The sequence below is a fragment of the Bacillus rossius genome, chromosome 2, assembly GCF_032445375.1.
Source record: "Bacillus rossius redtenbacheri isolate Brsri chromosome 2, Brsri_v3, whole genome shotgun sequence".
Taxonomy (NCBI): domain Eukaryota; kingdom Metazoa; phylum Arthropoda; class Insecta; order Phasmatodea; family Bacillidae; genus Bacillus; species Bacillus rossius.
This window is the reverse complement of record NC_086331.1, coordinates 107386438-107405568: the sequence shown is the minus strand read 5'-3', so window position 1 is coordinate 107405568 and position 19131 is coordinate 107386438. Positions and strand designations below refer to the sequence as shown.

General features: G+C 35.3%; 1 protein-coding gene across 3 annotated transcripts in view; it reads left to right on the top strand.

Moving 5' to 3' along the window:
* LOC134529583 (uncharacterized) overlaps positions 1-18109 on the top strand; it is a 66838-nt gene extending 48729 nt beyond the window's left edge. For all 3 annotated transcript variants that reach the window (XM_063363822.1, XM_063363824.1, XM_063363823.1), the window contains exon 8: positions 11096-18109. In XM_063363822.1, coding sequence (XP_063219892.1) covers positions 11096-13063 — 1968 coding nt within the window. In that variant the 3' untranslated portion in view covers positions 13064-18109. The remainder of the gene's footprint in view (positions 1-11095) is intronic.
* Positions 18110-19131: the final 1022 nt, after the last annotated feature.

Here is a 19131-nt window from a genome sequence, read left to right as displayed (position 1 = left end):
AAAGTAGGGGTGCGACGTTTATACGAGAGAGAAAAAAATTTTTGGTAGGTAAAGTTATTCATAAAAACAAAACCCTGTCGCGGTTCGGGTTTTGTGAGGGTCGATACGGTGTTGATTGATAATGGGCGCCACCACGTGGAAAGGCAAGTGGACTAGGCTAAGATTCGTCTCAGGGCGTGGCGTTGCCCGTGTGAGGCAAGACTGGACCCTCGGTTAACTCCCGTGGTACGCTCAGACCTGGCCCGCTCTCAGAGTCGGGCACGCTTATGTTATACTAAGTAATAGTGAGCTCTCCAGGCGTCCCACATGCTTGCGCACGAGGTATAGGTCGCCACTTGTTCGTTGAAAAAAAAACATGAAGACAATTATAATTAAGATGTTTAATACGTGCCCGTACTCCCATACAAGGCCTCATGAGGGTGCGTTTCCAAGATCCAAGGCACTTAATCGGAACACAGGAATAAGGCCCACACACTTGGCCTGCACAAGCAATTACTTCAGAATGTTAAAAGTCTCGTTAAGAGTTAAAAAAATGATTAAGTTAAACAGTCCCCCGACCGAGGCAAGCCCCGGGGATAACGTGAAAGAGATTTGAAGTAATTAAGCAAAAACGGAATTAATGGTCAGCGAACAAAGAGTGAAGTCCCCGGGTGCGGAAGGCATTGTCTTACCTCGGTCGTTGGCGGCGTGGAACTGACTGAGCGAAAGGCTCCCTCGGAACAACATGGCACCTTCCCGCCTTGCCAGATTACTGTTACGCCTTTCCGATTAAGTGCCTTGCAATCTTACATAAAGAAATACAAGAACACTCCTAAAATTAAGACACTCTCTCCCACGGCTCTATTACTATTTAACATAGAGTTATTAATTACTTAAATTTAAATACATGTCACTTTGTTCATGTTCAGGTCTGCTCGTGTCCGATCGGCAATGTCTTTAATTTACACACTAAAACTTACATGCTAAACAAAACAAAAGCCCTCCCGCCCGTCAGTAGCGACACAAATAAATGGGGAAAAAATAAAAAGCTATACAATATAATTATTACAAATTTAGGGGGATGTCGCACTGTTGCTACAGCGCCCTCTTGAGGTAGTTCGTGGCGCGCTATTCAAACACACACACACAACTACGCACTCGTGATGGAGCGACTGCCAGTGTGGGAAGTGGGACGGGGGCGAGGGGAAAGGTGGCGGAGGCTGACCAGGCTTCTGGGGCGCTGGCCCAGTTGACGTCAACCCATTCATGGAAAGTTAGTTTATTTAAAAAGTGAAGTATGAACGAGCACGCCAAACAATTTAAATTAATAAGTCATGCAACAAAAACCTTTCTTGAACTTTAAATAGAAAAACAAAATCTGTGATCCGAATGCGAGCCTGAACGAATGCGTAACTATCGTCGTAGTACACACCACGAAAGAGTGCGGGCCATCAAATGTAGTTAACTCGGCACTCGACAGAGAGCGCGCACGTTCCATGCAATCGGCGAGATATCGATATTCGACTACGTGTGCGCTCTCTATACAGGAAGCAACATAACCAAACATGAATGATGCCAACAAGCGCTGGCTACATTTTTGTAAGTGGTACATGGTGGCGATGATGCAAACGAACATATAAAGGTTATAATGTTTAAAAAACGTCTTTAAAAGAAAATTTACACATCAGACAACTTCCAATTTCCGTTAATTAAATAAGTGGTTATTTCCGAATAAATATTAGAGTTCTACTTTAAAATATGTACATTGTTTTATACGGAAAAAAAATACCCACACAAAGTGCTCCGAATCTAATAGCGGGACCAAAAAAATCATGCGATGAATAGGCGAGAGGTTTTTTTATCCAAATTTTGACGCCCTAAAATATAGGTGTGACGATTATGCTATAAAAGAAGGTACCAGTGACCCACGCGTCCCGTTTATCCCGCCGTCCATTTTCGAATGAGAATATTCTCTTTTTGCAGAATTTATTTTCTCCTTTTTTCAAGAATACTGTCTCAAAATCTTTTGAAATACTTCTATTTTTCATTATTGTTCCTGCTAGTCAGGTGTTGGATGCTGCTAAATGCTCAGCTATTTGAACGCTTGTAAAAATTTGGTCATTCATTCTACACATTATGACCGATACCGTCTAAATTTCCTACTAAACATTTTACTACAGCAGCTGCAGAATTGTGAATGTTGCTATTTTTACCACTGTATATATCAAAACTGCATTTGTACCCTTCTTTAGAATCAGTTAACATGTAAATTTTGATTCCGTACTTGTTGGTATGGCATGTATACTCTGAAACTTACCGTATATACTCGTGTATAGCGCGCCCTTTTTTCCCTCAAGTAAAGGAAAAAAATCAAGGATGCGCGCTATACACGGAAAAAAAAAGTTGGGGGGGGGGGGGGAGACGGGAGGAGGAGCGTTAGTCGTTAACTGCCGGGTGATGGGTGACCCCACACATAAGCACAAGCAACGAGGCCTCTCTTTCACACACGCACGCACACACACACAGCCTGGTCTCTCGTGCACACACACACACACACACACGCGCGCGCGCGCGCGCGCGCGTGCGGGCGAGGTGAGTCATCTAGTACTCCGCGCCAGCTTAGCAACGGTGACAGGAGAGGTGGTGTTTAGTCCTGTCAACTGTCAAGGTTACTTGATGTCATAGTCCGGTTCCTGCCTGCCTCCCTCCCTCCCGTTCTCGTACCAGTTGTGACGATACAGCGCTTCATTATCTTCCGTCTACACAGCAGAGTTTAGCTTGCGCGGTCGTTTCAGATGGTACAGTATGCCACAAAAGTTTTGTTTTCAGGTGGAAGAGTACTATGTTAGTTAAATTTATTTTTTAGGGATTTTTTTTTTTTTGTTTTAATTTGTTGCAAAAAATCATGGTGCGCGCTATACACAAGGGCACGCTATACACGAGTAAATACGGTACCTTTCCTCTAAATGGATAAATGCCTTTGTCAATTTTAACTGCCTCGTCAGGAATAAAAAAATTTCAAACCCACTTTTCAAAGTGTCCAACAATGGCCTTACTTTGTATAGTGTATCATGATCAGCTTCTCCCACTTGTTTGGATTATGTGTTGTTGTTCAAATGAAACAGTGACAACAGTGACAAAAACCTTTCACGCTGCATGACATTTGAACAAAAACAGCACTGAAGAACTGGCTCATCTGTCCATGATGCTTGATGTTTGGTCTGACAGATGTGCATATGAACAACAAAACTTTTTTATTTTGCTCATGGTTACTGTATTAAAGTGCTTAAATATGGATTTTAGTGAATGTTTTCCTTCAGAGCGAAGCTTCAAAATTTTTTGGTGGACATACAAATTGGTTTGTTCCTTTATATTTTTTATGACATTGTTGTCCAAAAGTATTGAAAAAAGTCTTGCTCTTCACAAGAGTTATTATAAAGTAACTGGTTTAGGACCACTGACGTCTGTGTAAACTGGGATGTCTGGAACTTTGTCCACAGAACACCAGAGGCTCTGTTGCTGAGCATCTGGAGCTACCCTTTCTCTTTTCCTTGTTGGACTGGCATCCCAACAACACACCACACCAGAAAAGTACATTGAAATAACCGCAAGATGCTCGACGCAGGACACGAACCCAGACACTCCATCCAACACACGCGAAAAACCATACTCAGATGCCACCACAAATGCTGTACGAGAAAGAATTATGCCACTGAGAACAGTTACCATGCCATATGAAAGAATCCTGGAAAATAAACGTTATATATTAACAACGTAAACAAAATCCTCCTGAAGAAAGAAAAAACCTACCTTGTCAGAATGAAAAATCATGAATAAATTTCCCCAAAAGTAAGAAAATTCACAATTCTCATACAAATAGTAAAACTGTACCATAAACAACATAAAAAAATTAATACTATGGTAACTTTTCTTAAATAAAAAAATGCAAGGTATCCAAAGTGTTAGATGATATGCATCATGATATTATATTTACCATAATTTTTTTTTTAATTTAATTTGTATATTGATACTTCATTAATCAGGATAGAAAGACAAATGTAACTATACTAAGTAAAGGTGATTATTTAAAATAATAATCAAAAAAGTGGTAGTTTCTACTTAGCCTTCTTAAATGTATTGTTTGAGAAGCCTCGCTCTCATTGGTGCTTATAACATGCTATCACATGTATTTTATAGTTGAAATTTCTTTAGTTTCAACAAAGGATATATCTCTGAAATCCAATCAGAAATAATTATAGTAAAATTAATGTTCTCTTTCTTCATGTGTGGTAAAATTCGGTGTTTTACACAACATAGAATGTTTTTTTGAGTGCGAAACAAGACCCCATCTTTTAGGGATTAAAATTAATAAAATACCTTAAATTTTTTTAGTATAATAATCATCAAAACCAATATCCACACTGACATCACAGATCCCAGTTTTTAATACGACTCAAAATTAATAATAACGATATATATTATAATTATTTTTAGCTAGAAAAAAATGTATTTTCAGCGTATGTCATGTCTCCCATTTATTGCAATATGTTTAAAATTCCAAGGTTTTCTGTACCAAACTGTAAGCACAAATTAATAAATATTTCAATGGATAACCACAAATCTGCAGGGAAAGCTATGAAATTTTTTACACACACCCTAGTCCCAACTTGTTCACTAAATCAAACACAAACTCAAACACACATTAACAAACACACTCTCACGCGCACTCACACTTATACTAGCTGAAAAGTATTCACACCCAATCCAAAACTCAACCTCAAAGCGTTAAACAGTACCAAATATGTAAGCATAAAACACGCTATTTCCGAGGTGTTTCCACCAAGACTTGGAACTAATTTTTCAGTTATCTCATGCTTTGATTACCAATGGGAATATTTTTATAAATGCAATAATCAAAAGATTTAGTATACCTTATAGTAATTATTAATTTCTTATGAAAAATAAAGTAAAAGATCAGAGTTCATGGCTAGGGCATAACAGCATTACGACAACCTCAGTAAGAAAATATTAAAAGAGATTTAGAAGTTTTAGTTATTTATCTTTGCTATGTTTGATATTAAATTAGCTGTAGCAGAGAACAACAAGAGAATTTTAAGGAGACATAAATTATTTATAGTGACACATGTAGGGTTAAGTTTTCATGAGTAGAATACTGTACACCCAAGAAATATTAAAAAACATGCCTATCTGTGACCCACGTCACACATAGTGCCTCCGGACACTTTCTCCCGGGGGTGTAATGGGATGTCTTGGGAGTGTTAGACACATTCAATGTTCCCAATCAGCTAGTGAAAGAAAAAAGTTCAAACTCTCCCCTGCTAACAATGAGCTAAGTTATTTTGAATCATAAAAAAAATTACTTTTTCCATTGAATAATCCTCAGAAAAAACAGTCCCACAACATTACAAACACTGATAGGAAAAGAAGTACGTAAGTAGATCAGTAAGAAAAAACTAAAATGCAGCACATAATGAAACTTATTCCCTCTGGAATACAGGTGAAAGTACTTTGCAAAGAACCCACATATATGCGTTGATTTTCCCATCAAGCTTCCGCGTGATCCAAGACGTGATCCTCTCCATAACTTGGAGATACTCTAGAAAGCACCATTTAGGTATGAAAAGTTATTTGCCCTTTAAAGAAAAAAACTCTTAGTATGAGTAAACACGATTCCAATCTATCGTGTGCTAAACGTTTATACTTTGGCTGTTCCAGAGACTTGCTTACAGAATCTGCATGAAAAATAAACCAGTTCCAATATGAGGAGGTTATTAAATCGAAGCTATTTATTGTAAAGGTATCACTGATCATCAAAAATAAGAAGCAATATGAATTTGTGTAAAACCATTACTAGTTTACAATTAAATCTGAACCAAATCAGCAGTACACGACTCAAACCATATATTAACGTTTTTTTTTTTTTTTTTTTTCATAAGTTTAATGGTTGCTGTGGTGTCATAATAGCAGTCTGCATGGGATACGAAGCCTGCTCTTTGTGTCTACTGTCTAGATAGGTGGTACTCAACCTACCATCTGCTGATAATGATTTTAGTGCCAGTGATGGGTGGCTGTATAAATTTAAAAAGCGATTTTGTATCCATCTGTTAACCATATTGGGTGAAAAATTGTCAAGCGATGAATCTGCAGTGCAACCATTTATCCAGCATTTTAAAGACAAAGTAGAGGAACTGGGTCTTCTTCCTGACCAAATCTATAATGCAGACGAGTGGTCTGTTCTGGAGACTGTTGCTCAATAAAACATTTGTATCCTCTAAAGAAGCGAGCACACTGGTTGTAAAGTGAGTAAAGATAGAATCACATTCATGCCGTGTTCAAATGCTACTGGAACACACAAATTGGATTTGTTAGTGATTGGTAAAGCTAAAAATCCCAGAGCTTTCAAGAAGATTTGTCTGCCAGTCTGCTACAACAACCAATTTAAAAAGTTGGGTCACGAGAGAGGTATTCAGTGAATGGTTCCATAAAGACTTTGTCCCAGACGTGAAGAAGTTTATGAAAAGATCCAACTTGCCCATAAAAGCTTTACTTTTACTTCACAATGCTCCAGGCCACCCAAATGAACAAGAACTTAGATCAAGTGATGGGAATATCCAAACCATCTTTCTACCACCAGCTGCACACCTTTATTGCAACCGATCGATCAAAATGTTATCTAGAAAGTAAAGTCCTTGTATAAAAAGAAATTGCTCATCCATATTATTTCTCAGGATGGTGACATAACGCAGAACCTTAAAGAATTGAATTTGAAGGATGTTGTATTCTCTCTCGCTCACACGTGGAACTCTGTTTCACCTGACTTAATCCAATCATCGTGGAAAAAGCTGCGGCTTACAATGAATGCTGTATCACAGGAAACAGAAGAATGGGATCCAGAAGATAATCTAACTATTGCTGATTGGTAGCAAAATTTATCAGAAAGAGGATTCGAGACAAGTGAAGAAAATTTTATTCTTCGTTTGAAGGGACAGAAGAAACAGAGCAAATTATGACAGATGAAGAAATATGTGAAGCAGTACAAGAAGAAGAAAGCCTTGTAGAAATATTGGAGTCACCAACTACTACAACTGTAAAAGTAAAACCAGATACAGCATTTAATTGTTTCAATACCTGCATAACATGGGCTGAAGAAAACGACATATCTGCTAAAGATATTATAATTCTTCGAAACATGTGAGAAAAAGTTTTTAAACAAGGACAAGTTGCACAAAAATAGACCTTAATCAAGGATTATTTTAAAACTATGTAATTATGTAGTTAGTTGTGAGATATGTTACAGTTATAAGAAATGTGTAGAACATGAATACAAATACATTATATTCTCTTTATGAAATGCTTTATTTTATTTATTATGAATTTTTCTATATAATCCAGTAATCCGAACATTCCAATAATCCGGCTCCCTCTGGTTATTAATAGTGCTGGATTAGTGAGATTCTACTGTACTGTTTTTTAGCGGGAAATGGTTGTAAGTGGAGAAAAACCAATATAATGTTTATGGTTATATTATGTGTTTGTAATACACAACACTAGCCAGAAAAAAATTGGCCTCATCTGGTCTATATTTCAGCTTAGATTTTGTTTAGAATTGTTGCGAAACTTAAAAATATTTACTGAGTTATATTTGGTAGTTGTTTGTCTGATGCAAAATCCCTCTCACCATCTTGTCATAGGCATGGTCTCTGGTCTAATTTTAATCTTCAGTCCCAGTAGTGACAATATTTAGGCTTCACTTTGAAATAACAGTACAGTTTGCTGGGAGTGTAAACAGCAAGTTTATGTGTGTTTCTTTCTTTCTGCTTCTCCAGTATTACCTATTTTACTGATAGTTTAGTTTTATTTATGGTGCTATTGTGCATTACTTGTCTAAATTGTGCTTCATCAGAAATGTTACCTAGGTTTGAGTGGTGTACTGCCGATTCGGTTCAGATTTAGTTGTAAACAAGTAGTTTTTGTACACACATTCATACGGTTTCTTATTTTTGATGATCAGTGATACCTTTACAATAAATACACAGCTTCGATTTAATAACCTCCTCATATTGGGACTGGTTTATTTTTCATGCAGATTCTGTAAGCAAGTCTCTGGAACAGCCAAACTATAAACGTTTTGCACACGATAGATTGGAATCATGTTTACTCATACTAAGAGTTTTTTTCTTTAAAGGGTGAATAACTTTTCATACCTAAATGGTGCTTTCTAGAGTATCTCCAAGTTATGGAGAGGATCACGTCTTGGATCACGCGGAAGCTTGATGGGAAAATCAACGCATATATGTGGGTTCTTTGCAAAGTACTTTCACCTGTATTCCAGAGGGAATAAGTTTCATTATGTGCTGCATTTTAGTTTTTTCTTACTGATCTACTTACGTACTTCTTTTCCTATCAGTGTTTGTAATGTTGTGGGACTGTTTTTTCTGAGGATTATTCAATGGAAAAAGTAATTTTTTTTATGATTCAAAATAACTTAGCTCATTGTTAGCAGGGGAGAGTTTGAACTTTTTTCTTTCACTAGCTGATTGGGAACATTGAATGTGTCTAACACTCCCAAGACATCCCATTACACCCCCGGGAGAAAGTGTCCGGAGGCACTATGTGTGACGTGGGTCACAGATAGGCATGTTTTTTAATATTTCTTGGGTGTACAGTATTCTACTCATGAAAACTTAACCCTACATGTGTCACTATAAATAATTTATGTCTCCTTAAAATTCTCTTGTTGTTCTCTGCTACAGCTAATTTAATATCAAACATAGCAAAGATAAATAACTAAAACTTCTAAATCTCTTTTAATATTTTCTGACTGAGGTTGTCGTAATGCTGTTATGCCCTAGCCATTAACTCTGATCTTTTACTTTATTCTTCATAAGAAATTAATAATTACTATAAGGTATACACTAAATCTTTTGATTATTGCATTTATAAAAATATTCCCATTGGTAATCAAAGCATGAGATAACTGAAAAATTAGTTCCACGTCTTGGTGGAAACACCTCGGAAATAGCGTGTTTTATGCTTACATATTTGGTACTGTTTAACGCTTTGAGGTTGAGTTTTGGATTGGGTGTGAATACTTTTCAGCTAGTATAAGTGTGAGTGCGCGTGAGAGTGTGTTTGTTAATGTGTGTTTGAGTTTGTGTTTGATTTAGTGAACAAGTTGGGACTAGGGTGTGTGTAAAAAATTTCATAGCTTTCCCTGCAGATTTGTGGTTATCCATTGAAATATTTATTAATTTGTGCTTACAGTTTGGTACAGAAAACCTTGGAATTTTAAACATATTGCAGAAAAATGAATGACAAGACTTAGGATGAAAAATTATTTTTCTTGCTATAAATAATTTTGAAATATATCCTTATTATTTATTTTTCATCATATTCAGTGTTTGTAATCTGTGCCGTCTTTACAGTAATTGGTTTAAATGTTTATTATACTAAAAATATAAAATGTATTTTATTAATTTTACAATAGCCACTTTGGTTTACTGGCTAACATCGCAGCCTGCCGATTTACAAGCTCGGATTCGCTTCAGCCTTCACAGCAGCACTACCCAGTTACTATATGAACCAAGATCGCCACCGCTGACTGTGACATCAACATCAGAGACAGCTCCCCACCATGTGGTATTTAAAAAACAACCACCACCTGAGGAGCCGCCATGTAGCCGGGCTGCCACGCCCCCCCTCGCCACCACATGTGCCACGCCCACCTCGCCTCCCTCGTCATCACGTGCCACGCCCACCTATAAAGCAACTACCTGTTGCTTTGTTTACGTTTGGTCGCCAGATTCCTTGGGTTACTGTACTAATCTCATAAAGTTAATTGCACACATCATTAATTATTTGCCACACGAATAAGTAAATTGTGGATACTTTAAATAAAATTAAAGAAATATGGTAACTTCAATTGTTAGCCGTTGCGAAAACTGAGGAGTAGACAAAACACAAGCAGCATTACGGTGGCATCACTGCTGCGTCATTTCTACCTCTCCCCTGCTGTCTCCCTATCTGGCCATTGCAACTAGCATATAGCATGCTACACTACGTACCTATCCCCTCCCTTCTAGCCATCTTTCCATCCGACCGCTAGTGCATGCGTTGGAGTGGAACGCTTACAAATTTTAGCCCCACAGCCAAGAAGTTTCACTTTAAAATCTGCATCCCGACTTTGTAGCGGTGCAGGCTGAATCACCAGACTGTCAATTGCTTGCTGCTTCTTCTATCTACAATGTAAAAATGGCACTAAATTTGTCTGCCACCTAGGGTCTATGCAGTCAATGACAACGACTTGAGAAACATTCCCAAGCAATGAAACGCAGTAATATTGCGTTAGACCTAATAAATAAAACTGAATACTGAAAAATACTTTAAATAAATAATTCGGAATGTCATATTATGTTTTCCGCAACTTCATTGTTAAATAAGAAAATCCTTTGTTCATATTATGGATTTGTCCGTTCTTGTCCTTGATTTTCTTGTTCTGTCATAGTACCTGCACGTATGTAGTTCCCGCTTGTATATGGTGCCTACCTGCATGCAGTGCTTTCCCTGTTGGTCGTGCATACCTGCAGCAGGTGCCTACCTGCTAGTAGTGCCTAATTTGCCCTTTGTGTATTTGTGTATGTTGTGCCACCTCTAAAGTTTCCCAACTGTTGGTGGGCCTATTACAGTTATAAATAAATAAAAAATTTAATTTATTGTAGAAACAGCTTAAATACTTTAGTGACATTCATTCAAATGGTATCCATGGTAATATGCTACATGAGGTGACAATATTTGCCTACTTACATGCAACATGTTTCTCTTCATATGCCACATTCAAAATGCATGCTAGATATTGTCTCTGTGGAATCCTGGCTTAAGCCTTTAAAAAATTTAACGGTTTGGATAAAGCTAAGCCTGTAGCATTTTTAACTTGAACATTTCATTGTTTAGCTGTGTCATTCTCATTCAAGTGTGTACCATTGTGAATATAAAATTAATTAATTGTTAAAAAAAATTGTAAACTACTTACCTCGAATTTTTTTGGTTATTCTTAATTTTCAACCTGTACCGTGTTTGTAATTTTTTTTTTTTCCAGCTTGTATCAAGCATCACTCCATGGACGGATGAAGGAGAATCTAAAGCAGCTACTCTTCCTAGGCGGCACAGGCGGCTTGCATCTAGGGATTCTGCCATCAGCTTGACCACTTACAACCAGAGCCACACAGTCACCACTACCAGCAACTCAACTCCTCGATCTTCAAGGCGTCATCGCTCTCCATCCTTTCGTTGTCAAGCACAGCAACAAGTGCATTCATTCTATGAAAAAAGTGACACTTTGTCATGTTCCACTTCTCGTAATTCAGTTATACCTAATGTTGTTTCGGTACCATTGCCAAATTCCTCTCTTTCACCTGCCGTGGACATGTCTTCAGAGTGTTGTAAGCCTCAAGCTCCAGCAGTGTCTGCTGAAAATAACATCAGCTGCAATAGGAAGGCGGCAGGCCTTCCTCCGGTTTTTCCAAACACTAACAAACTGTCTTCTTCACTCAGTAGAAGTAGTTACTCTGTTAAAAGTTCTGTTGTGTGTTCTTCTCACAAAGTTAGCAATAAAGAAAATGTGTGTTCAAATAAGACTGTAACTGTGAAAAGACATGAAAACCATGAAGAATGTGATTTAACTAATGGTATCCCAACAAATACTTACAGCAATGAAAAACCTGTGCAGGCTAAAAGTAAGCTGTCTTGTCCTATGCAAAATAACAGTTCTCAATATGCTTCACAAACAGAGGAAAATAAAAATTGTTCCCATTTTCAAATGCCAGGCTTAGGAAATGTCACACTACCAAATTCCAGCTGTAGTGGCCAAAATTCATCCAAAAATGAAGAGATTGATACTGCTCTGTTGAAAAATGGACACACCAATGGTTCATTGTCAACTGTGCAAAGTTGTGATTTTATGACTAGCAATATGACGGTTACATCATCAGCAGTATACGCTAATAGTTCGTCAAACAGTGCTATCAGTGAGTGCAACACAAAAATAAATCTGCAAGAAAATAGTCCAGGAAACCCCGTTATCACTTTTGAGAATGGTGTAAAAAATGACAATAATGGTTGCGTACATGCAAGAGCAGAGACAGTGCACTTGAATTGCTATTCAGTTATGGAAAAGGAGAGTTCACCATCACTTGACGAAAATGATCATTTGAATAGAGAGAATAATTGTGAAACTGATACTCAGCTAAAATTAAATTGTCCTGATTCCTTAAATAATTTAAAAGAACCATCAAATTCCAATAGCATTCATGGTGGAAGAGAGTATAAAAATGTGAAAAATGATGGTATTGAGAATGTAGTAGAAGCAGTTGAACCTAATCAAAAACATGACAGTGACTGTAACAATGATTGTAAAAATGTTCCTGCTAATAGCAGTGGCAGCAGGAGATCCTCAGGTATCTTATTAAAATTTGGAAATGGCAATGAGACAGATATAACACTATATCATAACACTCCTCGGTATTTGCGGCAAAATTCGTACGAGCCTACTACAAACAACGTACAAAAGTGGACTCAAACCACAACTGTACTGCCTGTTAAAAGCAAAGAAGAATTGGATTATAAAAATGTATTTCAAAGGGATCTTTCCTTGTTTGTTGATGGCTCATTTTCGCTAGGTATGAAGAATGATGTTATGAATAATACACAAAGCATGACAAAATCTTTTGATAGCTTTGGAGGATCATTTGGCAATTTGTTTTTGAAAGATTCAAACAATGATGATAAATTTAATGCTCCTAATGCTCAAGAAGTTGTGACAGAGTTAAAGAACCTAGATGACATGAGGTATAGTATTCAGGATAGAGATAATGAGGATAAAGTTCCCAGATTATCTCCATGTACAAGTCTCAGTGATCTTAGGGTCAGTTTCAAGTCCATCACAGCACAGAACATTATGAAAGGAATTAGTATAAGTAGTATAGATACGTTACTGGAAGTCAATGTGGCTGTTGCTGAAAAGAAAGGCTATGATATGTCAATTTGCACAGATTTAGGAAGGTTATGAATTTTTTTATTTTTTTATTTTCTTTGTAATTTTTTAATGGAATCATTAATACTTGATGTGGGGATCAATAATCTTAAGTGTAAATTAGGTATAGTTTATGGAAGACTATCCCTGCATGTTATGTACATGCAACATTTTAATTTTTCAGCAGATTTGTACGCTATAGGTAATATTTAACACTGTAATGTACCATATTATGAAAACATAACTTGTGAAGTATATTTTTGTATAAATATATGTATATTTGATACCTAGTTTTTGTTGTGGCTTTTGCTTTGTCTTTTCAGTGTTTGTAAATACATATTTTATTAATATAGAGAATGAATTTTTAACCATTCTCAAATTAACATGTTCCTAACTTTGTATATCTGTATTTGAAATACATGCAGGAAAAAAAAATTAATTGTTTAGTTTGTTAAAGTAGGCAGTGCTGCTTTTAAAAAAAAAATGTGTATTTTTATGCTGATATGCCTACTGATTGTGCCAAAAGTTGTATTTTAATAATATAACAAGTAATAGACCTCTAATAAGCATTTATAACATATTCTACATGTAAGTAGTTAACAGATAGCAGATGATTTAGAAGTCAGGACTAAGGGGAATTAATTAATTTTTTACCTAATACTCTGGTATAAGGTGCCTTATATTGCTGTCACTAATCATTTTGTTTTGTAAATTTGACCAAATTGGTTGGTTTAAAATCTGGAACTTGGATTCAGCTTGGTTATAGTTATTAAATAATCATACATTATAAATGTTATATATTCAGTATATAACAACCTATTCAATTTTTGTGTTACAAATGTAGTTGTAACTGGCATTAGTTTTTGAAAAAAGTTGATACTTTTTTTTGTAGTGCAGTGGAATCTCTATCATCTGTGATAATGCAGTGGAACAGTGTGTCTGTGATGGAAAATTGCTGTTTGTGGAATCAAGTGATATGTAATTCATCATTTGTTACATTTCCATGCTCTGACATTTTTGATGCTTTTTAAAATCTATCTGCCCCTCTCCATTGCTAACTGTGACGTAACTGTACTTGGACTTTTGATGCTCGTTTGGCTAAAGGACTGAGGAGTTTATTCTGAGTTAATTTTAAAGGAGTTCTCGATTGTTAAATGACTATTCTCTGACAATGTCTGGTGTTTCGTATAGTAAGTTACATATGGTGTTCCAATTCTCGTAGGCCACTGATCAGGAGTACCAGACTGCTACTTTGCTGTCTGAACCTGACTTCACTATCTGTAAAAGTAGTCAAATTTTGTTAATAAGGAAATTGCAGTATTTTAAATAAATGTTTATTGTAATTTAAAATATGTAAAAACAACTTTGGTCATAGTTTTATGTTAATTTACTGCATTTAGTTTTCACAAAAAGCTGCAACACTTCAAACTAAGAAGATTAATTTTCAAAATAACACAAAGTCAATATCACAGATTAATAAGGTAGTGTAAAATCCTTTTTTTACGTTAAATGCATTTTGCAGTAGAGTGCTTTTAGGCAGCTGTTGGAAGGGCTTCTCTTTGGTGCTCACATCTACTTAGCATATACCGTATATACTCGTGTATAGCGCGCCCTTTTTTCCCCTCAAGTAAAGGAAAAAAATAAGGATGCGCGCTATACACGGAAAAAAAAAAGTGAGTAGATGAGGCGGGGAGGAGTGGAAGTCGTTAACTGCCGTTGACGGGTGATGTTTCTGGCCAGCCCCCACACATACGCACAAGAAACAAGGCCTCTCTTTCACACACACACACACACACACACACACACACACACGTGCTCGCGCAAGCTCGCAGGTCTCTTGTTTATTTTTAGACCTCCCCCTCTACAGCTAGTAAAATAAAAGAGAGAGAGAGAGAATGTTGACACCAGTCCCCCTCCCACTTCCTTCGCTTACGTCGCAGCTGCTACAGGTGAGTCATCTAGCCGGTGAGTCATCTAGCCCTCCGTGTCACATTCCTGCCTGCCTCCCTTCCTCCCGCCCACGTACCAGTTGTGACGATACAGCGCTTCATTATCTTCCGTCTACACAGCAGAGTTTAGTATTTTCCTGACGCATCACCACACATCAATTTAAATTATCATTTGTTTCATACGTAATTACTTAACAGGTACCACAAAATGTTAGTACAATTTATTTACGGGAAAAAAAAAATTTTTCTTTGGAATTTGTTGCAAAAATCGTGGTGCGCGCTATACACGAGTAAATACGGTAATATGTTGTGCATTTTTTTCAGTTGGCATTGTTTATTTACATTTTGGCTGGGGTCAAAGATTTTATTTAACAGTTGTTACAAATCTGTTATACTTAACTTTCTGGATTGAGTGTTGAGACTCAATCAAAAACATGCTTGAGTTTTTTATCCTATGCAGTTGTTTTCTTAAAAACATTGTAAAGCTTTTAGTTTAGGTCATGTTAGTTTATTTGCGGATCATTGGATACAACAAGATTGCAAAACTCCAGAAAATACGCTGGTGTGTGCACCAGGTAGAAGAATGGTAAAAGTTTGCAATAATAAGTTTAAAAACTACCACCACCTGATTAAAGTGAAAGGTTTTACCACTTTTATCATGCAAATATAATTTTTCTCAGATTTCAGATGGTTTATTTTTCCTCTAAATCTTGAAAGACCAAAAAATTTGTCCACTAGATATTAAAAAAAATTTGTAATCACTATATATTTTCATGATAATTCTTACGTATTTACTTTTGGTTAACTGTTATTGTAGTAAATACATTTACTTTTTGTTAACTGTTATTGTAGTAATACATTGAACTACTAATTTCTGATTTTGATTATGGGGGATTACTTTTATCAAATAGAAGCATAATTCAAAGATATAGTAACAAATTCTGCTAAATGTTTTAATGGTTTGTTTTTTTTTCACCCCAAAATTAAACATTAAAGTCACAGATTTTATTTACCATTTTCCACTGGTTCATTTACTTTAGTCAGCTTGCTTTTAAACATGGCGAATTAGAAGTGTGGTGGCAACAATTATATGTATAAGTGGGATATTTACACAACTGTTCATGCATTATTCATTATATTCTTAAATTAGATTAAAACACGTTAACATAATTTATTTTAATAACCTATTTTCCCAATATGTACAAGAGGTTATAAGGTTGCCTCACCCTATGTTGAAGGTAGAAATTGCAGAGCGGTCAAGCTCATGATAAAGTAATGAAGACATTACATGCAAAAAGTCGGAGAATCGAACTAAATTATTGCCACGCCCCCACACTAACCACCAAGTTAAGTGTATGGTTTATAGATGTATTGTTATAAATATATTATGTTTTTAATGATTAAATACTATGTTTCAATGAATAATTTATCAATTACCAACCAAATGCATTTGCCTAATAGCCTAGCTATATTGATCTATAATGCTATATGGCCATATAAAACTATCATAGCAAATAACTTCTATTACTTTGAATTTTGCAAGATGTTCTTTTTGTGAATTGCGCAGGATTCTTTATTAGACAAATCACCATTTTTAATAGCCCTTCCATCTCCTAACCCATATGCATACATTTAAATAAAATAATGGATTGGCACAAAGGAAGAAATTTCACCTTAAATTTTGCTTTAGTTATTTTGGAAGAAGAGACGGTGTTCTGTTCATACATGACAATGTATTTAAAATAACCTATGCTGCTGCAATATTTTTATAATAGGTGACTGTTTTGTAAGCATGGATCTTGTAGGAATTGGTAAGAAGATTTTGTAAAAAATTATATAGAGGTGAGGGTTGGTTAATATCACCACATTTGTCTGGCAATCCGGAGGGGAAGGCAGAAGCGTAGTGGTGGGAAATCATTAGACTCAAAATTGCAAAGAGAGCACTTAAAATAGCATTTTCAAAACTTCCTGTCAAACTGGTTTGTTCTGATTGGCGAGTGGGCAGTCTGTCGGAGTAGATACCAAAACTTTGAGCTAGAATAGCAGAGAAACTTAGAATAAACTTCCACTGACCAGATATCTGTGTCAGCAGGCTTGATGCCTGTTAAAATATTCCTTCTTTTATGTCCTCAAACCACCATCAGGGTAGTGGCAACTTGCTTCATGTACAGATACTGATGGGTCAGCATCTGCATCTATATAGTTTGTCTGGAATCAGTGGATACACCCTAAACAGTCGGTGAGGGGTGATTCACTGTTAGCCTATACTCCAGCATGGCTGTCATGCACTCAACAAAGTCTGCCAACAACAAACAAGATTATCAGCATATCACATTTAAACACACATGGGATAATCGAGATTCTACTGTAATTGTTTACAGCTGACCATGGGCATTAACTGAAATGTTGGTTTTTATTGTACCTTTTAAATCACATTGCTACTAGCTTTACATTTAAATTTTTTGTACGTCATCTAAACATGATCTGTACAAATTTTGACTATCATCTTAAAGCCTTTGTGTTGTCTGCATTTGTTGGTATGTTTTTTTAAGAAAAACTTATTTTAAAAGTCAGCTTGATTCCATAAGTCAGCATTTCCTGATTTAATTATGGCAGTATATGTTAGTAGGCTTTCTTTGACTAAAAGTAATTATTGTTTTACTTAATTATTATTTATTTTTTATGAAAAGAGTTTTTATTTGAAAAAATTTTGAGATATTTGATTTTTTTTTTTTTTTTCTATTTGAATATACAACAATGTGAAGCTTCTGATTTACTTTTAAAAATGAACAATACTATTTAGTGTATCAAAAATGTATTTGTTGTGCTTATGGCAGAGCTTTTTGCATTAATAAATGTTTGTTTTACTTGTGATGCTAATGAAAATAAGTGAAATGTTGCAGACTGTTTTATGATACTAACTTCTATTTTATCTGTCCCAAATTTACAGCATTTAAAATAGATAAATATTGTTTTGAATAATGTATTTACCAGAAGACAAGATGCTTTGATTATAAAACTATTTGCTTGAAAAAAATTTCTTTTTATCATAGTTATGGGAACTTTAATAATATACTAATTTAAAATTTTTTTTGTTTTTTTTTTAAACCTAAAATCAAATAAAGAGAATCATTTTAACAGCTTTTTTGGTATATCTTTCAGTTTCATTTGTTGCTGCTAATCTTTCTGCTTTGTTATATTTTTAACACATACATTTAGTTATATTGTGGTGAGTTAGCTAAAATAACCCTTTAAAAACCACGTAAAGCTTTTCAAAAAGAATTTTTTTTTTTTTTTTTTTGGCGTTCTCTCTTTCTCTGTAATCTTCATATATTAAATTCTGACAAATCAAAATCTTGAATGAGGATTACTGTGTTATAAAATGTTTTTATGACTTGGAATGATATTGATGTCACTTTCTTTTCAACAGTATCCATTTTAGTAACACATAGATTTAGGTGTATTTTTGTGTATGATGTCAATTTATACTTTATATTATTGCAACAATTGATATGTAATTTCAATTTATAAATAGATGAGTTGACTTTTAGTCCAAAAAAGTTTTATTAATATTTTAAAAGTTTTTTGTTATTATTTACATTGAATTTGAGTTTGAGTCAGATAAAAATTTAACAGGTTGAATTTTTAGAGTTCCTAATCTAATAATGTGATATACTGTCTATTGAAAAGTTTTTGAACAGTAGAACCCCTTATTTACAATTTCTGATTTTAGAATTTTCTTTATTTTACAACACCTTTCTGCTATCCTATTTAATACTGATAAATTGTTATATATGTTTTTTACATTTTCTCCATTTTACATTTTTACTTGTCCCTTTAAAAGTATAAACAAGAATTTCATCTTAGTTATAATTATGAATGATTTTTTTCGGTAAATATCACTATGGTTATTAATGTAATTGTGAATAACTGATTATTGAAATTTTATATATGTAGCCAATTAGTGTGTGCAAATTATGAAGAAAAACTGCTTTCTTAATAGGCTCTTGCCCTGGACTCACATTGGGCACTTGACTTCATTACCCCTCATCTCGCCTTATTTATAGCAGTTGTTTGGTTGCCAGTAGGCCTGTGCAAATATTCAAATTTTCTAATACGAATAAAAATAATAAACTATTTGTATTCAATTTGACC